At 43.5% G+C, this 26,454-nt stretch overlaps 1 protein-coding gene across 1 annotated transcript in view; it reads left to right on the plus strand.

The window, feature by feature from the left end:
* Nucleotides 1-26,454, plus strand: part of CFAP221 (cilia and flagella associated protein 221) — a 132,556-nt gene that overhangs the window by 100,950 nt on the left and 5,152 nt on the right. The window contains exons 20-23 of the mRNA XM_080667894.1: nucleotides 13,412-13,570; nucleotides 14,948-15,039; nucleotides 21,337-21,429; nucleotides 23,543-23,638. Of these exons, the coding sequence (XP_080524020.1) occupies nucleotides 13,412-13,570; nucleotides 14,948-15,039; nucleotides 21,337-21,429; nucleotides 23,543-23,638 (440 nt within the window). The remainder of the gene's footprint in view (nucleotides 1-13,411; nucleotides 13,571-14,947; nucleotides 15,040-21,336; nucleotides 21,430-23,542; nucleotides 23,639-26,454) is intronic.

Consider the following 26,454-nt stretch of genomic DNA (forward strand, 5'->3'; position numbering starts at 1 on the left):
GGTTGCTTGGATGGCAGTGGGGCAGGGGCTCTCCTGAGAGGGCATCCCTGCAAAGCCCTGGGGTCCTTGAAGCAAGGTCTGAACAATCAGTGTTTGTTCCCTAGACCCACCCACTACCATCTTCTCATTGTTTTAAAAGTGAGAACACTGGTCTGGAAAAGCTAAGGGATTTTCCAGCCATACCAAACTTCCTTAGAAAATATCAGTAGTTATTTATTTATGTGTTAATTCCATTAATACTTAGGGTGTGCCTGCTATGCATAGGATAGGAACCCAAGTAATGGAGCAATTCATTCAAGAGGCACAACAACCCTAAATATCTATCCACCTAATGCCAGAGCTTCAAAATGATGCAACAAAAACTGATTGAACCACAAGGGAAAAAGTAGACAAACCCACAATTGTAGTTGGTGAATTAAACACCCCTCTCTCACAAACAAGGCTCAATAAAATGGAAAAGATTCCAATTAAATGAAGTATTTTTTCTGACTTGGATAGATTAAGTCAGAAATAAATAGCATAAAAATATCTAGACAGGGGTGGGCAAACTTTTTGACTCGAGGGCCACAATGGGTTCTTAAACTGGACCGGAGGGCCGGAACAAAAGCATGGATGGAGTGTTTGTGTGAACTAATATAAATTCAAAGTAAAGGAGCGGAGGGGAGAGCAAGAGAACCCTCTGCTCTTTCGGCTCCGCGGGCCGGATAGAACAGCCGAACGGGCCGGATCCGGCCTGCGGGCCGTAGTTTGCCCACGGCCGAAGAAAATCCCCCCACAATTTGTAAGCTAAATTATGTATTTTAAAATAGCCAAAAGGCCAAATAAGAAATTACAAAGTATTTTTAACTGAATGAAAATGAATACATAACACAAAAATTTTGTGGGAAAATTTTTTTTTTTTTTTTTAGAAAACTTTAGACTATTTAATGAGCAACATATACACATTATTATAACTACTATTTACAATGTGAGCTAAATTATTCCTCTTAATGTTATTGACTTCCATAATATTAAAAATTATTACAATAGCAAACATTTATGTAATATTTGATATATGTACCTTTTATGAAAAGTATGCCAAATATTCAAGTGGCAAAGCTACCTTGGTAATTATGTGATTAAATTTGTGTCTTTTTTTTTATTTTTTATTTTTTTTTAATTGTTTGAAGTATTACAAATAGTAGTACATATGTCTCCTTTTTTTTTTTTCCTTCCCCATTGACCTTCCCCCGGCCTCCCCTTCCCCCCAGTACATGCCTTTACCTGTCCCCTCCCCCCAGTGTTTTTTATCCATTGGTTATGCTTATATGCATGCGTACAAGTCCTTCAGTTGATCTCTTACAGGCCCCCGCCCCCCCGCAACCTCCTCTGCCTTCCCGCTGTAGTTTGACAGTCTGTTCAATGCTTCTTTGCCTCTGTATCTATTTTTTCCCCATTTCATTCCTTTAAAAAATCTTGCCTCTGCAGACTAGAAATAAACATATAATAACAAAAAATGTTTGAGTCCCAATTTCCATGTCCAACAGTTCTGAGTCCCCATTTCAATGTCAAACAGTTCCTTATGTGTACATGTCAGCAATGATATCTGGATGGTGGGCACATGGTGGCAATGCAGATCCGACCCTCTCTGGTTTGGTCCTAGGCAACTTGCTGCGTCGCACAGCTGCTGACTGCTAGCGTGGCAAGGCGTCATCAGCGTCTTCCATCTCTGGACTGTTTCTCCTCTTGTCTTCATGGTTGGAGCAGACCTGTCAATTCCTCTCTGTTGCAGGAATCCACATGGTCTTGGAGTTGTTTTCTGAAAATATACAAACATATTCTCGACCAAAAGTTAATAAAGGAATCTTTTCTATATAATTGATTTGGGATCCTTTTTATTTTTGCCCAAACAATTTTCCTTTGTCTTATTTAGACACCATGTGTGTTTTTCATGGGTGTCTTGCTGTTAGCATTACAAATGAAAACTAATTTTGTAAAGTAAAAATTTTCTAGATGTAATTTACTTTTAGGATATTTTTCCTTACATGATATTACCCTTCTATCCCCCCTTTTTTGATTAATGGAGGCTTTTGTAACTTTTATAATGCAGTCTTGATGACTTTAAATTTTAATTTTTTGACAAAAATATGACTGCTTTAGTTTCATTGCATGTTCAGGAATTTTATTTTTTTTTTTTTTTTCCAATTTTTATTAAGGTATTATATGTGTACATATCTTACCATTGCCCCCCACCCCCACCCCACTCCCATACATGCCCTCACCCCCCAATGTTTTGCATCCGTTGGTTACTCTTATATACATGCATATAAGTCCTTCAGTTGATCTCTTATTTCCCCCACCTCTCCCTAACCTTACCCCTGTAATTTGACAGTCTGTTTGATGCTTTACTGCCTCTGTAACTATCTTTTTGTTCATCAGTTTATAATGTTTTTCATTATCCCCAAATGAGTGGGATCATGTGGTATTTTTCTTTCATTGACTGGCTTATTTCACTTAGCATAATGTTCTCTAATTCCATCCAAGTGCCTACAAATGGTAGTAATTCCTTCTTTTTTACGGCAGCATAGTATTCCATTGTGTAGATGTACCATAGTTTTCTGATCCAGTCATCTGCTGATGGGCACCTAGGCTGTTTCCAAATCTTAGCTATTGTAAATTGTGCTGCTATGAACATAGGGGTACATATATCCTTTCTGATTGGTGTTTCTGGTTTCTTAGGATATATTCCTAGGAGTGGGATTACTGGGTCAAATGGGAGTTCCATTTTCAGTTTTTTGAGGAAACTCCATACTGTTCTCCACAGTGGCTGCACCAGTCTGCATTCCCACCAGCAGTGCACGAGGGTTCCTTTTTCTCCGCATCCTCGCCAACACTTGTCGTTTGTTGATTTGTTGATGATAGCCATTCTGACAGGTGTGAGATGGTATCGCATTGTTGTTTTGATTTGCATCTCTCGGATAATTAGTGACTTTGAGCATGTTTTCATGTGTCTCTTGGCCTTCCTTCTGTCTTCTTTCGAAAAGCTTCTATTTAGGTCCGTTGCCCATTTTTTTATTGGATCATTTATCTTCCTTTTATTAAGTTGTATAAGCTGCCTGTAGATGTTGGAAATTAAACCTTTATCAGTGATACCATTTGCAAATATGTTCTCCCATACAGTGGGGTTTCTTGTTGTTTTGTTGATGGTTTCTTTTGCTGTGCAAAAGCTTTTTATTTTGATGTAGTCCCATTTGTTTATTTTCTGTTTGGCTTCCATTGCCCTAGGGGCAGTATCACTGAAAAAGTTCTTTTGGCATATGTCTGAGATTTTGCTGCCTGTGGATTCCTCTAGTATTTTTATGGTTTCCCGTCTTATATTTAAGTCCTGTACCCATTTTGAGTTTATTTTTGTGTATGGTGTAAGTTGGTGATCTAGTTTCATTTTTTTGCATGTATCTGTCCAATTTTCCCAACACCATTTATTAAAGAGACTGTCTTGACTCCATTGTATGTTCATGCCTCCTTTGTCAAATATTAAATGCGCATATTGGTTTGGGTCGATATCTGGATTCTCTATTCTGTTCCATTGATCTATATGTCTGTTCTTGTGCCAGTACCAGGCTGTTTTGATGACAGTGGCTTTGTAATACAGCTTGAAATCTGGTATTGAGATCCCTCCTACTTTATTCTTCTTTCTCAGGATTGCTGTGGCTATTCGGGGTCTTTTTTTATTCCAGATGAATTTTTGGAGAGTTCTTTCTAGGTCTGTGAAATACGCCGTTGGTATTTTAATGGGGAGTGCATTGAATCTATAGATTGCTTTGGGTAGTATGGACATTTTAATGATGTTGATTCTACCAATCCATGAACATGGTATGTTCTTCCATCTGTTTACATCTTCCTCTATCTCTTTTTTCAGTGTCCTGTAGTTTTCCGCATATAGGTCTTTTACCTCCTTGGTTAGGTTTATTCCTAAGTATCTTAATTTTTTTGGTGCGATGGAAAATGGGATTGCTTTTTTAGTCTCTCTTTCTGTAAGTTCATTGTTGGTGTATAGAAATGCCATAGATTTCTTGGTGTTAATTTTGTATCCTGCTACATTGCCGAATTCATTTATTAAGTCTGTTAGTTTTTTGATGGAGTCTTTCGGGTTTTTTATGTACAATATCATGTCATCTGCAAATAAGGACAGCTTTACTTCTTCTTTTCCAATTTGGATGCCTTTTATTTCTTCTTCTTGTCTAATTGCAGTGGCTAATACTTCCAGTACTATGTCAAACAGGAGTGGTGAGAGTGGGCATCCCTGTCTTGTTCCTGTTCTTAGGGGAAATGGTTTTAGTTTTTGCCCATTGAGTATGATGTTAGCTGTGGGTTTATCATATATAGCTTTTATGATGTTGAGGTATGATCCTTCTATTCCCACCTTGTTGAGAGTTTTTATCAAGAAAGGGTGTTGGATTTTGTCAAATGCTTTTTCTGCATCAATTGATATGACTATGTGATTTTTATCTCTCAATTTGTTTATGTGATGTATCACATTTATTGATTTGCGGATATTGAACCATCCTTGCATTCCTGGGATAAACCCTACTTGGTCATGGTGTATGATCCTTCTGATGTACTGCTGGATCCGATTTGCTAGAATTTTGTTGAGGATTTTGGCATCTACATTCATGAGGGATATTGGCCTGTAATTCTCTTTCATTGTGTTGTCTTTATCTGGTTTTGGTATTAGGGTGATGCTGGCTTCATAGAAGGAGCTTGGAAGTGTTCCTTCCTCTTGAATTTTTTGGAATAGTCTGAGGAGGATAGGTTTTAGTTCTTCCTTGAATGTTTGGTAGAACTCTCCAGTGAAGCCGTCTGGCCCCGGGCTCTTGTTTGCCGGAAGCTCTTTGATGACTGCTTCAATTTCTTCCATAGTTACTGGCATGTTGAGCTGTTTAGATTCTTCCTGATTGAGTTTTGGAAGGTTATATTTTTCTAGGAATATGTCCATTTCCTCCAGGTTGTCCAGTTTGTTGGAATAGAGTTGTTCGTAGTATTTTTTAACAATCCTTTGTATTTCGGCGGGATCTGTTGTTATTTCACCTCTTTCATTTCTGATCTTGTTTATTTGGGTCCTCTCCCTTTGCTTCTTGGTGAGCCTGGCTAGAGGTTCATCAATCTTGTTTATCCTTTCAAAGAACCAGCTCTTGGTTTTGTTGATCTTTTGTATTGTTTCTTTGGTCTCTATGTCGTTTATCTGTGCTCTGATCTTTATTATTTCCTTCCTTCTGCTTACACTGGGCTTTTCTTGTTGCTCTTTTTCTAACTCTTTGAGTTGTTGGGTTAGGTAATTTATTACCCCTGTTTCTTGTTTTTTGCAGTAGGCTTGTAGAGCTATGAACTTCCCTCTCAAGACTGCTTTCGCTGTGTCCCATAGATTTTGGATTGTAGTGTTTTCATTGTCATTTGTTGTCATGATGTTTTTTATTTCTTCTTTGATCTCTCTGGTAACCCAGTCATGGTTTAATAGCATGCTGTTTAGTCTCCATGTGTTTGATTTCTTTGGGTTGTTTTTATTGTAGTTGATTTCCAGTTTTATGCCACTGTGGTCTGAGAAGATGCTTGATATGATTTCTATCTTCTTGAATTTGAAGAGACTTTGCCTATGTCCCAACATATGGTCTATCTTTGAAAATGACCCATGTGCACTTGAGAAGAATGTATATTCTGTGGCTTTGGGGTGAAATGTTCTGAAGATGTCAATTAATTCCATCTGGTCTAGTGAGTCATTTAGGATTGATGTTTCTTTGCTGATGTTTTGTTTAGAGGATTTGTCCAATGGTGATAGTGGGGTATTAAAGTCTCCTACTATGATTGTATTGCTGTCAATGTCTCCCTTGATATCTTCCAGGAGTTTTTTTATGTATTTGGGTGCTCCTGTATTGGGTGCATATATGTTTACCAGAGTTATTTCTTCTTGTTGGATTGCTCCCTTTAGTATTATGAAATGGCCTTCCTTATCTCTTGTTATGTCCTTCAGTTTGAGATCTAATTTGTCAGAAATAAGTATTGCTACCCCAGCTTTTTTTTCAGTTCCATTTGCCTGGAAAACCTCTTTCCATCCCTTCACCCTCAGTCTGTGTGCGTCTTTTTTTCTGAGGTGGGTTTCTTGTAGACAGCAGATATATGGGTCGTGTTTTCTTATCCAATCTGTTACCCTATGTCTTTTGATTGGGGCATTTAATCCATTTACATTTAAAGTTATTATTGATAGGTACTTATTTGTCGCCATTCCTATTCTTTACCCCTGTGTTACTTCTTCGCTTCCTGTTTCTTTCTTTCTTTCTTTCTTTTTTTTTTTTTTTTTTTTTTTTTTTTTTTACAGTAGACCCTTTAGCATTTCTTGCATTGCTGGTTTGGTGGTAATAAATTCCCTTAGTCCTTTTTTGTCTGTGAAGCTCCTGATTTCACCTTCAATTTTGATTGACAGCCTTTTCAGGAATTTTACCATGAGATGAACTACCAATAGAAATTTTAGTTACCACATTAGGAACAGCTTTTTGTCCAGTACAATTAAATTTTCTTGAATATTCACTTATTTCAATTAGCCTATTTAAATTAATCTGAAAACTTGATTATTATTTTACTGTCAAATTTAATACTCTACCAACAATCTTAATTTACCCTGTAAATATTAGTGGAAAGGATTATTTGCATTCTTGAGTAGGCCCTGAGCATTCCTGGTGCTAGGCTGGATTTAGATATAGGGCAGCTGCTGTCGGCCAAGTCTCTGTCTGTTACCTGGGTCCCAATCTGAGCTGGGCCAAGTCACTGTCTGTCACCTGTGTCCCGATCTGAGCTGGGCGTGGGAAGCAAAGCAGCCATGGGGGCAGGAGACCTCCCTCAGGCGGGGTGAGGGTTCAGGCCCCTGCAAGGTTGGGGGGGTGAGGGTCTGTGCCCCACCTCTGTTGATCCCCAAGTTCTCTCCTGATGGCCCCTCTGAGACTGTGCCTGTCTTAGGTTGTTCCTTCCCTGAGGAATCTTACCCGTCTCTGGCTAACCAGTCATCCTCCGGGGCCAAGCAGGGTGATGTGAGGTTCAGTTCTGTCTCCTTGGTAGCCTATGCCCCCTTGGCCTCCACGCCCAGTACCTGCCTTGGGAATCCCCTGGCCTGCTGGCGGGGCCTCAGCACTGATCACATATCTCGGGGAACTCAGGTTTCTTCTCCAGGGAGGGCCCAGCTCACACGATTGGGCGAGAGACAGATCCATGGTACCAGCCACCACGAGGCTTCATGCTCAGCATGAACAGAAAGCTCAGGCAACAGCTGAGGGCAATTGGATTGTGAGAAGAGGGTCCCTCTTGGCACAAAAGGCAAGAGGGGCCAATATAGAATGCTCAAGTGCCTTCCCAATGCCTTAATTCCTTCTGAAAGGGATTATATCCTTTCATGTCCTTTTTTTTTTTTTTAATTGCTGCCAAACATTCCAAGAATTAGTTTGTAAGTTTATTTGGGATAATTGTACAATATGCTGTTGTAAAATATCTAAAATTTTAATAACATTGTAGAATAATATCATGTAAGGATATTCTTTGCTCTAGGCCATGGCTATTAAATTTCAAACTGGCTGTCAATTTCTTTTTGTAACCTTATATAAATTTTGTCAGGAAGGCAAAAACACAAATTATTTCCCCATAACCCCCCACCCCCTACTTATGTCCCACCCCCTTGTTGTCTGTGTCCATTGATTAGGCTCATATGCATGCACACAAGTCCCTTGGTTGATCTCTCCCCCTTACTCCCACCCTCCCCTACCTTCCCTGTGGTATGACGTGCTGTTTGATGTTTCTCAGTCTCTGAATTTGTTCTTGTTCATCAGTTTATGCCGTTCATTATATTCCACAAATGAGTGAGATCATGTGATACTTATCTTTCTCTGCCTGGCTTATTTCACTTAACATAATGCTCTCCATCTCCATCCATGTTGCTGCAAATGGTAGGAACTCCTTCTTTTTTACCGCAGCGTAGTATTCCATTGTGTAGATATACCACAGTTTTTTAATCCACTCATCTGCTGATGGGCATTTAGGCTGTTTCCAAATCTTAGCTATGGTGAATTGTGCTGCTATGAACATAGGGGTGCATATAGCCTTTCTGATTCGTGTTTCTAGTTTCTTGGGATATATTCCTAGAAGTGGGATCACTGGGTCAAAAGGGAGTTCCATTTTTAGTTTTTTGAGGAAACTCCATACTGTTCTCCACAGTGGCTGCACCAGTCTGCATTCCCACCAGCAGTGCATGAGGGTTCCTTTTTCTCCACATCCTCGCCAGCACTTGTCATTTGTTGATTTGTTGATAATAGCCATTCTGACAGGTGTGAGATGGTACCGCATTGTTGTTTTGATTTGCATCTCTCTGATGATTAGCGACTTTGAGCAGGTTTTCATATGTCTCTTGGCCTTCCTTCTGTCTTCTTTCGAAAAGTGTCTATTTAGATCAGTTGCCCATTTTTTGATTGGGTTGTTTATCTTCTTTTTGTTGAGTTGCATGAGTTCCCTGTAAATGTTGGAGATTAAACCCTTATCGTTGATATCATTGGCAAATATGTTCTCCCATGCAGTGGGCTTTCTTGTTGTTTTATCGATGGTTTCCTTTGCTGTGCAAAAGCTTTTTATTTTGATGTAGTCCCATTTGTTTATTTTCTTTTTGGCTTCCATTGCCCTAGGAGCAGTATCAGTGAAGAAGTTCCTTTGGCATATGTCTGAGATTTTTCTGCCTGTGGATTCCTCTAGTATTTTTATGGTTTCCCGTCTTATGTTTAAGTCCTTTATCCATTTTGAGTTTATTTTTGTGTATGGTGTAAGTTGGTGATCTAGTTTCATTTTTTTGCATGTGTCTGTCCAATTTTCCCAACACCATTTGTTGAAGAGACTGTCTTGACTCCATTGTATGTTCGTGCCTCCTTTGTCAAATATTAATTGAGCATAGTGATTTGGGTCAATTTCTGGGTTCTCTATTCTATTCCATTGATCTATATGTCTGTTCTTGTGCCAGTACCAGGCTGTTTTAAGAACAGTGGCTTTGTAATACAGCTTGATATCTGGTGTTGAGATCCCACCTACTTTGTTCTTCTTTCTCAGGATTGCTGCAGCTATTTGGGGTCTTTTTTTATTCCAGATAAATTTTTGGAAAGTTTGTTCTAGGTCTGTGAAATATGTCTTTGGTATTTTAATGGGCAGTGCATTGAATTTATAGATTGCTTTGGGTAGTATGGACATTTTGATGATTTTGATTCTACCAATCCATGAACATGGTATGTTCTTCCATCTGTTTATGTCTTCCTCTATCTCTTTTTTCAGTGTCCTGTAGTTTTCCACATATAGGTCTTTTACCTCCTTAGTTAAGTTTATTCCTAGGTATCTTAATTTTTTTGGTGCGATGGTAAATGGGATTGCTTTTTTAGTCTCTCTTTCTGTAAGATCATTATTGGTATATAGAAATGCCATAGATTTCTTGGCGTTAATTTTGTATCCTGCTACATTGCCGAATTCATTTATTAAGTCTAGTAATTTTTTGATGGAGTCTTTAGGGTTTTCTATGTACAGTATCATGTCATCTGCGAATAAGGACAGTTTTACTTCTTCTTTTCCAATTTGGATGCCTTTTATTTCTTCTTCTTGTCTGATTGCAATGGCTAGTACTTCCAGCACTATGTTGAACAGGAGTGGTGAGAGTGGGCATCCCTGTCTTGTTCCTGTTCTTAGGGGAAATGGATTTAGTTTTTGCCCATTGAGTATGATGTTGGCTGTGGGTTTGTCATATATGGCTTTTATTATGTTCAGGTATGATCCTTCTATTCCCACCTTGCTGAGAGTTTTTATCAAGAAAGGGTGTTGGATTTTGTCAAATGCTTTTTCTGCATCAATTGATTGCGGGAAATTTATAACACTATGCACCTACATTAAAAAATGAGTTCAGGCAAGAGCCCTCTTCCATCTTTCTCCCTGGCCCTAGCAGAACGTTAGTCCCTCTGCAGCAGCTTGCAGCCTTTCGGGTGAGCTTGACTGGAACATTCAATGCCGGCACCTCACTAGGCTCTCCTCTCCCCCACTTCTCTGCCACCCCAGTCAGTTGCAGTTCCCTTAAGTTGTGGGAGACATTTGTTTCTTGGCAATGAGGTTGGGTTTCTACAAGCCATGTGTGTTTTTTTTTTTGGGGGGGGGAGGTTGAAATTTGTTTTTTTTTTAATTTATTTTTTTATTTTTTTAAATAAATCTTTATTCAGATTATTACAATTGTTTCTCCTTTTTCCCCCCATAGCTCCCCTCCACCCGGTTCCCACCCCACCTTCTGCCCTTACCTCCCCTCCACTGTCCTCATCCATAGGTGTATGATTTTTGTCCAGTCTCTTCCTGAACCCCCCCCCATACCCCTTTCCCCCTGAGAATTATCAGTCCACTCCCTTTCTATGCCCCTGATTCTATTATATTCACCAGATTATTCTGTTCCTCAGGTTTTTAATTCACTTGATTTTTAGGTTCACTTGTTGATAGACATGTATTTGTTGTTCATGATGTTTATCTTTACTTTTTTCTTCTTCCTCTTCTTTAAGAATACCTTTCAGCATTTCATATAATACTGGTTTGGTGGTGATGAACTCCTTTAGCTTTTTCTTATCTGTGAAGCTCTTTATCTGCCCTTCAATTCTGAATGATAGCTTTGCTGGGTAGAGTAATCTTGGTTGTAGGTTCTTGCTATTCATCACTTTGAAAATTTCTTGCCACTACCGTCTGGCCTGCATAGTTTCTGTTGAGAAATCAGCTGACAATCGTATGGGTGCTCCCTTGTAGGTAATTAACTGTTTTTCTCTTGCTGCTTTTAAGATTCTCTCTTTGTCTTTTGCTCTTGGCATTTTAATTATGATCTGTCTTGGTGTGGTCCTCTTTGGATTCCTTTTGTTTGGGGTTCTGTGTGCTTCCTGGACTTGTAAATCTATTTCTTTCACCAGGAGGGGGAAGCTTTCAGTCATTATTTCTTCAAATAGGTTTTCAGTATCTTGCTCTCTCTCTTCTTCTGGCACAACCATAATTCTGATGTTGGTACGCTTGAAGTTGTCCCAGAGGCTTCTTACACTATCTTCAACTTTTTCAATTTTTTTTTTCTTTTTGCTCTTTCGGTTGAGTGTTTTTTGCTTCTTTGTATTTCAATTCTTTGACTTGATTCTTGTGTTCCTCTAGTCTGTTGTTGGGTCTCTGTATAATATTTTTTATTTCAGTCAGTGTATGTTTAATTTCTAGTTGGTCCTTTTTCATATCTTCGAGGGTCTCGTTATATTTATTGGCCTTTTCTAGGATATTCTTTAAAAGCCTTATAACCGTGGTTTTGAATTCTATATCCAGTCGTTTGTTTTCCTCCATTTCTTTCGTTTGTGATCTGTTTATTTGACGCCGCATTTTCACTGCTTTCCTGAGTTGGTAGGGTAGATTTGTGTGCTAGGTTTCCTATATGGCCCAGTGGGTTGGCCTCCCCAGTTAACCTGAGGTGGATACTCTTGGTGCACCCCTTTGTGGACTGTGTGTACAGCCTTGTTGTAGTTAAGTCTTGATTGTTGTTGGTATCACTGGGAGGAATTGACCTCCAGGCCAGTTGGCTGTGAGGATCAGCTGTGTCTACGCTGGGAGAAGTTTGTTGCTGGAGACAGCCTTATAGGATTAGACTTGCCAAATTGCAATAGCCTTTGTGCTCAGCTTGTTTGGGGTGGAGTCTCAGGGCGGAGCAGACAGTCTTGACTTCCAGTCAGCCTTGCCCTTGCGCGTGCGTGCCTCCAGACCTCTGCCTTCCCCGGCTCCCGAGTCTCCGCTCTAGAGTCCAGATTCCCCCCACAAGAGCGTGGGTCCCCAGGGGCTCGTCTGGAACTGGGGTTCAGTGCAGTCAGAACTGGGGCTCAGTGCAGTCAGGAGCTTCTGACTCCCTTCCACTAGGGAAAGCCTGTGGCAATCTCTGCAGCCTTTGTGTGCACTGGCACGCGCGCGCCTCCAGACCACTGCCTTCCCCAGCTCCTGAGTCTCCACCTGCGAGTCCAGATTCCCCCCCCCGTATAAGCGTGGGTCCCCAGGGTCTCGCCTGGAACTGGGGCTCAGTGCAGTCAGGAGCTTCCGACTCCCTTCTTCTAAGGAAAGCCTGTGGCAACCTCCGCAGCCTTTGTGCACACTGTCTCGCTTGCCTCCAGACCCCTGCCCGCTCAGGCTCCCCCTGGTCTCCCCCAGGTCTCCGAGTGAGTCTCCGGGTGCCTTTCTCTCTACCTGACAGTTCAGACTCCCCCTGTATGAGCCTGGGTCCATGGGGTTTTGCCCGGGACTGGGGTTCAGTGCAGTCAGAACTGGGGTTCAGTGCTGTCGGGGGCTTCCTTCCCCCTTCCGCCAGAGAAAGTCAGCCAGGCTCTCAGTCGCCCTTCCTCTCTGCACGCACAAAGACCCTTTGCCGTACCTCCAATTCTCTGTGTGTTTTTCTCTTTCCTTCTAGTTGTAGAATTTCCACTCAGCCAGCTTTCCTGTGGTTCTGGATGGTGTCCTTTCTGTCTTTTAGTTGTAGTTTTGAAATTGTTGTGCAAGGCAGCAGTTTAGGTGCTTACCTATGCCGCCATCTTGGTTTCTCCCCCAAGCCATGTGTTTTGTTGTGGTGGTTTTTTTTTTAATGTTTTAGAAAATTATACAAACAAACAAATAGAATGAAATCTCAACCTACTAGTTCTTAAACATCTGAAATTAAACAACTGTGAAGGGGCAACAGCTATGTTGTTGTTGGTGACAAGAATGGCGTTTTTGTTATAAAATCCTGGAAGAATCATTGCAAGGCTCTCTGTTCTCATACTTCGGTATAATTGCTCTGTGCCTCCATTAGTTCTGCTGGAAAACTAATAAAAAACAGGATCTTCCCTAAAACCAGATACTACCTCCACATGGCGCCTTCCTCAATTAAAAACATCACCAAAACCATGTTAAATGTTGACATTTCCTGATATAGCAAATGGCATGCTCTTCTTTGCCTTCTTTTCAAGTTTTTCAGAAGCTGCTTTTGTTTTCAAAGCCAGAAGCTTACTTGCTTTTTAAAACCAATTTGCTTATTTAATAAATCCCCCTAATTCATCGAGTTAAGAAACAAATACTTTAAGCTGTCTTAAGCTGTGACTTCAATTGTACTTGTTTCCGTGTGATGAGCTTAGGGCAGCCACATGGGATGTGACGCCGGAAGAGGGACACTGATGAATGGCTGGCATTTGAGACTACGGTGTGAGGACACCCTGCTCTCCTGCTCCTCCCCAGAAGCGCTGCCACGGAGGCCGTGTCAGTGCGAGGGGAAGCCACCGAGAACGTTAGCGGGTGCCTGCCCTCCGCCTGGCTCAGAGGCCAGTAAACAAATGAGAATCGTTTTCTCTCCCTTCTGCAGAATCCCAACCCAGGATTATTTGCTGTGATGCACCCTCTGACCTACACAGAAACCTCCATAGATTACCATCTGTGCGCTCACCCCAAGTACAAGTTCACCAAGGAGTCCCACAGTGGGTCCAGCATTCCTCTCACCCAGAAACAGTTTCTCCATCACACGGTAATGCCATCCCCACTTGCTCGCAGAGCTGGCCCCAGGCTACAGGGAAGGGCGGGGAACAGGGATGGGGGCACCACTGGAATTGAAACAAAGAAGGCTTGCAGCCACAGCTGCAGAACAAGAAAGCTAATGGCGATGGCTATGTGCACTCTCGTACCGACAGCCCTCCAGAGGTCCTGGGGGGAGACTCAACACCACTCTGGCCCCATCCATACCCACCTCTCCGGCTGCAAGTCACCCTTTTTCAACATTCCACTCTCTTTTTCCCTTGAATATGACATCACTATGCATTTTTATTCCTATTTCAACCACACAAACACCATCACATGGCAGGCATAACCCCTTGGCCTGATGGCCTCTTTCTTTGTCCCCAACAAGTGTAGAAACATCAGCATGGACAAGGTGCTGATATGACAAATGCACATTAAGGAAGAGGCTCCAAAGAATTCCTTCTTCCCCCAGATAACCAACCTGAATATCCAGGGACATCTCCTGGGAGTTGCCCTCAGGACCTTTACACTCAATAAATCCCTAACTCGGATCATTATCGATGCCCTACTGTTGCCAACTACACCTCAAACAGCTCCTCCTCCTGCCTTACCTTTTTGTTCTGTGATTTGTGCAATGGCCCATGTGATCCTTGATCCCTGCCTCGCCCTCAAATATCTAACCATCACTGGATTCCACCAATCTGCCCCAAACAGCTTTTGAATCTCCCTCTATTCCCCCGGCGGCCACCACCGTGCTGTCAGCCCTCTCTAGAAAACTTCCTTCAATACACATCCCTCCAATCACCTTTTTTTTTGTTTGAACCCTCTCCGTGGTCCTGCTGCCTGTGGGACTAGCTCCAAGCTCATTAGCTTGGTCCCCAGGCCTTTCCTAACCAGCCTGCCTCTCCAGTTGTATTCCCTGCAGCTCCCCTCACACTCAGCCCAGCAGACGCCCTCCTGGCAACACCCCCCTGCACCTCCCTGCACTTGCAGGTGCTTCCCCTGCCTAGATGCCCTTTGATGAACCAACAGCCTCTTTGACTGTGGCTTCAGCACCATAGTCACAATAACCAAACAGATGATAAGGCCACATCTGCCCTCCCCCCAGAGCCTGCTGAATCATGATGTGCCTAATGAATGGGGGGTGGGGCGACGAAAGCTCCATTGGTCCTGCCTTAATTGTGTGCTGCATTGTCGAATGCCTTTTGCTGGAGCAGTTGTCTTTTAGCTTCATACAAATTCAATCAAACTGAATGAAATTATAAATTTTGGAATTAATATTTAAGCATAAACTATAGTAGATTGAATGAAATGAAAGTCCTTCCTAGACTTCACCTCACCAAACAGTTCCTTTACATAAAGTGCCCTGTGCTGGCTTCCATTCCAGGACATTATACCCGGAATAATGCACTGGAAGAGGTTCCAGCCCCTGGTTCTCTCATCTCTGCCCGACACCTCCAAGATAGAGACAACACAGAGGTAAGCACAGCTCATCCGTCTCATGGAAGCTGTGGTCCCAAAATGTGACATGCCAACCGGTGTCAGGTTATGCTTTCTTAATGCATGAGGGAAGTTTGCTAGTCACAAAAAAAGATGATGTACACTAATTTTCAAATGTTGAATTAGTCTTAAGATACACTTTAAAAACAACTAGTGTCACGGGTGGCTAGTTGGCCATCTACACTAATAAAAGAGAAACATGCAAATTGACTGTACCTCTGCTACGCCCACGAGCCATGCCCACCATCCAATCAGGCGCAAGTATGCAAATTAACCCAACCAAGATGGCTGCAGCCATGGAGCAAGCAGGAGGCTTGGTTTTCCCCTGCAATGGAGGAAGCCAATCTTCCCGCCCTGGCCAGCCCTGGCCTCCACTCAAGGCTACAAAGTTTCAATTATAGAAGATAAATGAAACCCAACAAAATGGCAGCAGCCACTAGCTGGAGAGAGCAGGAGGCTTGGGTTGCCCCCGGCGATGGAGGAAGCCAAGCTTCCTGCCCAGCCTGGTCTGCCCTGACCTCCACTCCAGGCTACAAAGTTTCAATTGTAGAAGATAAATAAACCCCAGATACCAGGGCCTTCTGCTTGGGTCACTGGGGGGGCATGGCTGGCCTGCAAACCACTACAGGCCCCTCGCCCAGGCTGCCCCACACCCCAAGGGAACCCCCACCCTGATCCGGGACATCCTTCAGGGCAAACCAGCCGGACCCCACCCGTGTACCAGGCCTCTATCCTATCTAATAAAAGAGTAATATGCAAATTGACCGTCACTCCAAGACATAAGATGGCCGCGCCCATGTGGTCAAAGATGGCTGCCCCCATGTGGACACAAGATGGCCACCACAAGATGGCTGGCAGGAGAGGGCAGTTGTGGGCAGTTGGGGGTGACCAGGCCAACAGAGGAGGGCAGTTAGGGTGGACCAGGCCTGCAGGGGAGCACACTTTGGGGGGGGAACAGGCCTGCAGGGGAGGACAGTTGGGGGGGACCAGGCCTGCAGGGGAGGGCAGTTGTGGGGGGACCAGGCCTGAAGAAAAGGACAGTTGGGGGGGACCCAGGCCTGTAGGGGAGGGCAGTTGGGGGAGACCAGGCCAGCAGGGGAGGGCAGTTGGGGGGGACCATACCAGCAGGGGAGGGCAGTTGGGGGGAACCAGGCCAGCAGGAGAGGGCAGTTAGGGGTGACCGAGCCAGCAGCGGAAGGCAGTTGGGGGTGACCAGGCCAGCAAGGGAGGGCCGTTCGGGGTGACCAGGCCAGCAGGAGAGAGCAGTTAGGGGTGACCGGGCCAGCAGGGGAAGGCAGTTGTGGGGGGACCAGGCCTGCAGGGGAGGACAGTTGGGGGGGACCAGGCCTGCAGGGGAGGGCAGTTGGGGGGGACCAGGCCTGCAGGGGAGGGCAGTTGTGGACAATCAGGCCAGCAGAGAGGGCAGTTAGGGGTGACCGGGCCAGCAGAGAAGGGAAGTTGGGGTAGACCAGGCCAGCAGGGGAGGGTAGTTGTGGGGGGACCAGGCCTGCAGAAAAGGACAGTTGGGGGGGACCCAGGCCTGTGGGGAGGGCAGTTGGGGGAGATTAGGCCTGCAGGGGAGGGCAGTTGGGAGGGACCAGGCCAGCAGGGGAGGGCAGTTGGGAGGGACCAGGCCAGCAGGGGAGGGCAGTTGAGATGGACCAGGCCTGCAGGGGAGGGCAGTTAGGGGTGAACAGGCTTGCAGGGGAGGGCAGTTAGGGGCAATCAGGCTGGCAGGGGAGCAGTTAGGCATCAATCAGGCTGGCAGGGGAGTGGTTAGGGGGTGATCAGGCTGGCAGGCAGAAGTGGTTAGGGGCAATCATGAAGGCAGGCTGGCGAGCAGTTGGGACTCAGCAGTCCTGGATTGTGAGAGGGATGTCCGACTGCCCATTTAGGCCCAATCCTACCGGGATCGGGCCTAAACGGGCAGTCGGACATCCCTCGAGGGGTCCCAGATTGGAGAGGGTACAGGCTGGGCTGAGGGAAACCCCCCCTCCCTCCCATGCATGAATTTCATGCACAGGGCCTCTAGTATTTTAATAAAAGTGAACAACCAATCCATATAATTCAACTGAAATATTCCTGGTTAGTTTCTCACATTTTAAAATTGCCAAGATGAGCCTTCTACACCATCCTGGTCCAGTTACAAAAGATCCATGTTTCCCTCATGCCACAGCCTGTGAGAGAGCCACAGCGAGGCCCACAGTTATCATCATATAGAGACATAGCTCAGCTCCAGATTCAGCCTATCGCTCAGCTCCAGAAGTAGAATGGGGGAGATGAGAATATTGTTGGACCAAAGGAACTTAGAGTCACCCCTTTTTTCTAATTTGTTTATATACCACCTCTTCAAAGTCCTGAGATAACAAACAAGAAGCCTGCTGCCTTTTCTTTAGGCTCTACATGATCAAGAACCCACTTCTGAACCCTTGAATTTGCATCTTTAGTTCACTGTCCTTCTAAACATAGTTAAATAAGTTGTTGGTGAGCAAATTTGACTACTATCCTGAAATGATTGTTATCACCTTATGTTCAAATGTGGACACAAGATTGCTTCAGAATGAGGCCCTCCCCAAGGTGACAGAGCCCTGCCATGGCCCCAGGAGTGGTTAGGAAAACTGAGCTCTGCCACCAACCAGGATCAGCAGGTGATCTTCCCCCCTTTTTCCCCACCTTCCCCTCCCCCCGCCTCCCTCCCCCTCCGCCCCACAGTGTGTCCAGTTCCTCTCCCTCAGCAGAATGCCATGCCACTGCCTCCAGGGGCTGTAACTCAGCCACGACCCCCCACACACACCTCTGTGCCCAGCCCTCTGGTCCAGAGAGAGGGGATTGAACCTGTGGAGAAGACCCTTCTCAGCCTTGACATTCTCGTTTAGGAGGAGGAGGAGAGCTTACCCAGGGTGCAGCAACCTCAGGTGTACCACCTCCACCGCCCCTCCCCGGGGTTGGAGGGGTGAGTTGAGTTGAAATCCAGTGTGTGACTCCGGAACACTTCATTTACTTCTTCCTTCTTGGCCTGCGGAAAAGCTTTTCCTGAATTAAGGAAAATCCAGACTTGCTTCCAGAGATTTTCCAAATACCACCCCTCTTTGGGGTTTCTCCTTAGTGCGTCTCTACTCCTCCTCCTTGCCTGGAGAGTAACATGACACCAAGCATAGGACATGTAGGAGTTCAAAAACAGTAGTTCTTTTTCTATGTGTTTATTCATACCTCACCCACCCACTGCCATCTCAAAATAAACTAAGCATCTCTGATCTTCACTCAAGCATATCTCCAAAGCCCAAAATCTCCATAATGGCAGTGACATGGTGACACTGTAGAGAGAACAATGTGCTGGCGTCTGAGAGACCTGCCTCCATTACTTGCTAGCTGTCACCAGCTCTATGTCCTTGGGCGCATTACTTGTTACTGAAGCCCTTTGCGCAACAGTTTCCCAGCCTGTGAAACAGTAATGGTGAGGGCATCCTCACCCCGCTGTTGTTCAGATTAAAGTAAAATGATGATGTGAAGCATTAGCACCATCTTTAATAACTTCCTCTCTTCTCCCTTCCATTCCCACCCACTACAGCTTGCAATCCCCCTGTTGCCACCAGATGGCAACAGTCTGCCACCACCTGACCGCCTCATTTTGCTGTGGGGTGAGGACACTTCAAACTTGACCCATACAATCCATAAATATAGCTGGGTGTGGGGTACTGTCAGGAGACTAAGCAAGATGAGAAATGGTGAGAGTTAGAGACTGCCTGTGCCCACCAACTGGCCCCACGCACAGGTCTCCAGAATTAAGAGGGGAAAGTCTCCCGAGACTGTTCTTTCAAAAAGCAGTCAGAATGCAGTTACCTGGGGCTTGAATTAACCATGAATTAAACATGAATTCTACGTGAATTAAAGAAAAGTCCCTGACCATGAGTTGTTACTTTCAGCTTCTGGGTCTGAGTGCTCTGTTGGGCCAGTTTGTTTCCAAATAAACCATAATTGCTAACATTATAAAATCAAAAGAGGTTTCTATTTCCTTATCCTGGATTTTCATGATATAAGATTCTAGATCATGGAGTTTTTTTGTGTGTGTTTTTTTTTATTTCTAATAGGAGTTATAAAATAAAGGCATTTCTTTTTATATTCCTACAAATCCATTAATGATACTTCAACTTTGCAATCATTTTGCTTGAATAAATTACCTATTACTTATGAGGTGTTTCCCTTTTATCTTTTTCCCCTATTTGTTGTTACCTATTTGTTGTTAAACCGTGTGATATAGTTAGTGTTTATTCCAAGTCATTTTGGTATTCAGAATAATCAAAACAGCTCAACTTGGTTTCTTTACTCTTTAGTAAATTTTGAGAGAATTTGTTGAATCTCTAGGACTTACATAAAATCTGAGAGTCGACAGCAACTGAATGAGTTATCTAGTCTAGTGCCCAGACTTCTGGGTTTTATAGGTGAGTGAAATGGCCAGAGGAATTTGGGGACTGCTTTAGCATTGTCAGTGTTTACTTTGCCAAGTAAGGCATTCAAAGAAACAGAGCAGAGCAAAACACCCACCCTCTGTTGTTGCCATTACTTCCGTTTCAGAAGAACATATTAACATACAGAAGTAAGAGGGGCCCTGGCTGGTGCTCTCAATGGTCAGAGTACCAACCTGGGCACTGAAGGGTCACGGGTTTTATTCCCTATCAAGGGCACGTACCTGGGTTGCGGGTTCAATCCAGGCCGAGAATGGAAGGCAGCCAGTTAATGTGTCTCTCTCCCATTGATGTTTCTCTCTCCCTCCCTCCTTTCCATTCTCTCTGAAAAGCAATGGAAAAAAATATCCTCAGGTGAGGATTCACAAAAAACAAGTAAGAGGAACATAGTCTCAAAACTTTAAAATCGGATAATCAGGGAAAGCACGTGGTGGCTGCCATTCCATCTTCCCAGCCCTGCCTGCTTTGGAGATAGTCACGGCTTGCAGCTACTAGGCCTCTTCCGGACAGGACGCCCTGACTGCCCCTGGGAGGCCCCAGTGCGCTGTCAGCTAGAACCTGCACTCTGCCACGGTCAGGCAGTAAGCCACTCCCTGGGTTCCTTTCAGTGATAAATGACATGAAAGCCAATATCGGGCGCTCCATGTACACATTGCCCCTGGGGGGCTTCTTTCTTGGCCTCTTCAGCAGATAAGCCAGGGTGTGTATATAGGGAATACACACACACACACACACATGCATATATACATGTACATACCAAAACACATGCACACACACATGGTGTGTACATGTGTACGTATACATGTGCACATAAACACGTACATATACAGTATATATATATACATATATATATACATATATATATATGTATATATATATATCAGAAATCATGAATTCACACCAGTGCTTATACAAATTCTCTATCTGTAGAGTATTGCTTCCTTCCCCCACTTGTATTTGTATGTTCCTTCTCTCCCTGTGAGAATCCTGGCTCCTAACACATTTACTCACTCAGTGTTATAGCACATCTAAACTCATCTCAGAATTACTGCACCTATAACCACTTTAATAAGCAAGCACAATAGAGTTTAGATTGATTTATAGTTTTCCCCTACCCCCATCACATTCAAAGCAGGAAGCATATAGTCAAGTATGATATTTATAAATTGCTTGGATTACTTCTCCTTCCCACCTTCCTTCCTCCCTTCCCTTTTTTCCCCCTTTCTCTTTCTCTTCCTCCCTCTCTTTCTCTTCTTTCCTCCAGTGTGATTATGGAATTCATGTGAAACATTATTTGTTTCAGTTTGCTTTCCGTTTAGGGTTTTTTCTTTCCTTTCTTGTAGATTTAATGTTATTTTTTTTTATATGTAGAGCATTGATGTGCTTTCCAAATTCAAAAGTACAGGAAAGGCATACGGAGCAATGTCACACCCTCCTGGCCCCTCCCAGCCTTTGTGGTAACCAGCTTGGTCTTCTAACTTATCCATCCTTTGTTTCTCTTTATAATGCTAAGCAGAACATATGAATTTTTCTTACTTTCCCTTCTTTCTTATACACACACAAAAAAAAATCTATGTTTCTGAACCCTGGGAAATGTCTTATTTGGCAACATATTCTTAGATTTGACTGGGACCTGTCACACCCCCAGCCGTTGCCCATAGGAAAACGTAAGTGGGATTTCAGGAGCAAAGGAGGACAGAATGGTCAAGGCCTCCGTGGGGGTACAACAAAAGTGCTTTAGAAAATTATGCAAAGACCCCAAGACTGCTAATGTGATGGTTTATCTTTGACTGCTCGTGTGATTCTCCCACAGCTGCGACTCGCTCAGTTCAGTTATGCTTCCTACAGATGTCCCTGCGATTCTCAGTGCCTTACCAGAAGAAGACAGATTGGATACAGTCGAACGGTACAGTCTTCACCTTTGTCTCTAATGTAGTCTGTTTTCCACAGTTATGCTGGATGCTGTGAGAGATTTCAGAAGAGCATACAGGGCCTGAGCTTGCAACCCAAATGAGACCAGGCTCACAGCCAGCCAAACCCCTAAGTAGATAAGATGCTAAATTCCTTGCAGGGGATTCACAGTCTCTAGGTCTCAAATGTGCTGATCTTTAGGTGTCTGGGAGCTCAAGGGAGGGGAGAGCAGAGGCAGTGCGAGTGGGTTGGAAGACTTCAGTGGTCATGCGGACTTGGGTCAGTACTTGAAAGACAGGTAGGACTTGGAGAGGGATTAAAAAAACATAGGCCCGAAACCAAGGCACATACATTTAATTTTACTGATGAGCATCCAACAGCCAGTGGAAACATGTCCTTGAATCTCCTATCACTGTGCCCACTTAAGCATTTTTATACGTAAATAATCAATTAGTGAAATGCCCAGTATCTGAGACATATCTGGGGGCATTCCTGCCCGGCTGCTGCCACCAGGGCCCACTGGTGCACACTTGCTTGAGGTTCAGCGGAACAAGTCCTGTCTGGCAGGGCCATTGGGGAGCACTCAGCAAACCAAAACATAGCTAACCCCTCCTTCATTCACCGCTGATGTGAAGACTATTGTGACTCAGTTTCCTCACCTTTGAAATGGGAATAATAGTGGGTTGTCATAGCGGGTTGTCAGTTGAAGGAGAGGATGATGCTAATGATGAGGATGGTAACTATAGTAACTCATATTTGCTGAGCTGTCAGTGTGGATCAGGTGCAGTGCTTGGCCTCATTTAATCCCCAGGATCAGCTCTTGTTATCATCCCTGCCTTAGAGGTGAGGAAACTGCTAATGGGAAGGTCATATTTGCAAAGCCACCAGTATAGTGATTTGCATATAACAGCTGCTTAGTAATCGTTAGCTCTCAACCTTATGGGACTGGAACAACTTTTGCAGCTTTAACAGGTACTTTTCTTAACAGAAACTTGCTAGGCCCACCTCTAGTCATGTCTCACTGCTGAATAGGGTTCCTGTTTGTGGTTCCAAACTTTGAGGCCTTTGTTGCCTTTGGTGATCTTGGGAGCATTTCTCTTTAACCAAATGTGGTGGAGACGGATGCTATCAAGCAATCCATTCTCTTCTTCTAAAGTAACAGAGTTGTTAAAACTAGGGGCCATATTTCCCAGCCTCCCCTGCAGTTAAATCATCCATTTGACTAAGCCCTTGCCAAAGAACTGTGAGCAGACGTGAGCTTTTCTACTTCTGAGGTCAGAACCCTTCAAGGAGTGAGTGTGCCTCCTCCACACTCCCTCACCCTCCTCTGCTGTAGCTGATCTGTGCAGTGACCCAGCTGTAACCAGCAAGCAGCAAAGCTCTAGCCCCGGGACCAGCAAACTGGCCTACAGCCAAATCTGGCCTGCCCCCTGGTTTTGTGAATAAAGTTTAACTGTGACATAACCACACCCATTTATTTGAGTATTTTCTAATTCCTTTCATGCTACAAAAAGCAGAGTTGAATAATTACACAAGAGACTGTGTGACCTGCAAACCCTTTACAGAAAAAGCATGCTGACTCCCAGTCTAAGGGATAGCAGACCAAAGATAAAACTAGCCTCTTTCCCTTTAATTTCTTCTTTCACCCATAGATTGTTTACAAACATATTGTTTAATTTTTCAAACAGTTATGGATATTTTTTAGTTATCTTCTTTGCAGTTGAATTCTATTCAAATTCCATTGTGGGCAGAGATTGTACTCTGAATGATTTCAATCTCTGGAACTCATTCAGGCTTTCCTTATAGGCCAGGATATGGTCAATATTGATAAATGTTCCATGTACACTTGAAAAGAACATGAATTCTGTAATCCTGTTTTAAAAATTGCTTTTTATTCTCTGGTAATAAATAATGACTCCTACTGTTGTTCACTGGTAGAAAGCAATTTATCAGCCCTCTGCTTCTCTTAACACGGACTCAACACAAGTAGGTAGAATAACATTGAAGACCACAAGAGTTGCATAACTCTTAAATGATTCAGTATTTCTCTATTTTATTTTGGGAAGAAAAAACTGTTCCAGCTAAACATTTTTATTATTCCTTTTCAGTGAGCTCTGTGAACAGAATATGGAAATTATGTTGACTCCAGAAATGATCGAAGTGGAATTCCCTATGTTGGACCACAGGGACACCAAAAAGGAGAAGTAAGTGGATGCTTTTATGCCTACTAAGAGGTGGCCTTGGATAAAATTTGCCCGACATGAACCACAGAACTTGTCATGTTGTCTGAATCCACATATCTCGGGTTTTAAGAGAGAGAGGTTTCCTATGCGTTTGATAATTAGATGTGCATTTTATTTTAGGCACACTGCATTCCTTTAAATGCTGTTAGCAAATACACCTTTAAAAACCGAATCCAATTTTTCCATTTGCTTATCATTTAATCTCAGAGATATGTTTGTTTCTTATTGATAGTGAAGGAGTTTCATCCCATATGAAAGGAGTTTCATTCCAGGCTCTGGAGGCAAATGAGACCTATGAGTCCCAACTCCACCATTTATGACATGTGAGATCACCAGCCAGGGTTACTTACCTTTAGTAACTGGGTCTCAGTTTCCTCATTTGTAACATGCAGAACACAAACTCTCCCAGGCAGTTGTGAGGATTAAATAAGACTCAAATGTGAAGACACCGAGCTAGTTGCTAGATGTGAACCAGATGCTTGGCAGATGTTGATGTCTCCCTTTGCCTCTACATCAGGGGCCAGCCAGCTAAGCAAACATCATCATCCTTAAAGAAACTGGTATTGATTAATCTACATTAATAAAAGAGAAACATGCAAATTAACCATCACTCCGCTACACCCACCAGCCAATCAGGAGGGAATATGCAAATTAGAAGGAGAAAGATGGCGGCCGCCCAACTGCTCCAGGCGTGGAGTGGCCGGGTGGGGCAGGACGCCTGCTATGAGAAGGAGGGCGGGGGCAAAGGGATCTACAGGAGTGGCACTCTGGCCACAGTGAAAACGAAGATGGCAGACTCCAGAATGTGCAGCAAAGACAAAGACGGCAGACTCCGGCCAGAGTGCAGGCCTGGGTCCCAGGTGCCGGAGGAAAACTGGTGCTGGAAGCCAAGGGAAGGAAGGCCTATGGCACGAATCTCTTCATGCAACAGGCCTCTAGTATTTTTATAATGGACATAACCACATGTTCATGTGGTTCATAAGTTTGAAATTCCAGGTATACTTTTAAAAATTCTTTTTATTTAAAAAAATGCTTTTTATTATTAAAAATAATCAAAAACAATCAAAAACTGCCTGGCTTGTGTGGCTCAGTGGTTGAGGGTCAACCCATGAACCAGGAGGTCATGGTTTGATTCTTGGTCAGGGCACATGCCCGGGTTTCAAGCTCAATCCCTAGTAGGGGGTGTGCAGGAGGTAGCTGATCAATAAGTCTTTGTCATCATTGATGTTTCTAACTCTCTCTCCATTTCCCTTCCTTTATCTGAAATCAATAAAACATATTTTTAAAAAACTAAAAAAATATATAAAGAATAAAATAAAAACATAACCCTACCACCTAGAAGCAGTAACTTATACATTTTGATGTATGGTCCTCCAAATATTTATTTATTTAAGTAAATAAATGTACATATGTTTTACCAAAATTCAATCATATTATTCATATTACTTTGTCTTTTTTTTTTAATATATTTTATTGATTTTTTACAGAGAGGAAGGGAGAGGGATAGAGAGCCAGAAACATCGATGAGAGAGAAACATCGATCAGCTGCCTCCTGCACACCCCCTACTGGGGACATGCCCGCAACCAAGGTACATGCCCTTGCCCGGAATCGAACCTGGGACCTTTCAGTTCGCAGGCTGACGCTCTACCACTGAGCCAAACCGGTTTCGGCTTACTTTGTCTTTTTAATATATATATTTCAGAGAGGAAGAGAGAGATAGAAACATCAATGATGAGAGAGAATCATTGGTTGGCTGTCTCCAGCATGCCCCACACTGGGAATCGAGCCCACAACCCAGGCATGTGCCCTTGACTAGAATCAAACCTGGGACCTTTCAGTCCCCAGGTCAGTGCTCTATCTACTGAGTGAAACCAATTAGGGCATATTATTTGGTCTTTTACACTTTATAAAAAATATTTTCTTATTGATTTCAGAGAGGAAGGGAGAGGGAGAGAGAAATAGAAACATCAATGATGACAGAGAATCATTGATTGGCTATCTCTTGCATGCCCCACACTGGGAATTGAGCCCACAACCCAGGCATGTGCCCTGACCGGGAATCAAATTGCGACCTCCTGGTTCCTGGGTCGAAGCATAACCACTGAGCCACGCTGCTGGGCTACACTTTTATTTAGCAATCTATATATATAAAAGGCTAAGTGACCAACTGACCAGCCGGTACATTGACGCACACTGGCAATTTAAAAATAAACGTTGATTCGCGCATGCATGATACATATAAAGCTCTCGCTGGCACCAATCACACACATGTGGGTTTTTTTGTTTGTTTGTTTTAATATATTTTATTGATTTTTTTACAGAGAGGAAGGGAAAGAGATAGAGAGTTAGAAACATCGATGAGAGAGAAGCATCGACCAGCTGCCTCCTGCACACCCACTACTGTGGATGTGCCCGCAACCAAGATACATGCCTTTGACCAGAATCAAACCTGGGACCGTTCAGTCCGCAGGCCAATGCTCTATCCTCTGAGCCAAACCGATTAGGGCCACATGTGGTTTGATCTGTCATTGGCGATCATGAATTTGGTTGTTTTTGTTGACATTCTGAAGCTGAAAGAAAGTGGCAGCGTCAACAGAATGTATCTGAAGACCAACTATTGGCACAACAGAAACGTAGACTGCCTCACACTCACATATTATTGATATTATTATTTATTTATTAATCGGTTTATATATTATTTTCATATACATTTTACTTTCTTTCATCTATGACACTTCTATTATAGAGAAAGAGCAATATTAAAATATTTCTTCTA

This window comes from Plecotus auritus (assembly GCF_963455305.1).
Source record: "Plecotus auritus genome assembly, chromosome: 5".
Taxonomy (NCBI): domain Eukaryota; kingdom Metazoa; phylum Chordata; class Mammalia; order Chiroptera; family Vespertilionidae; genus Plecotus; species Plecotus auritus.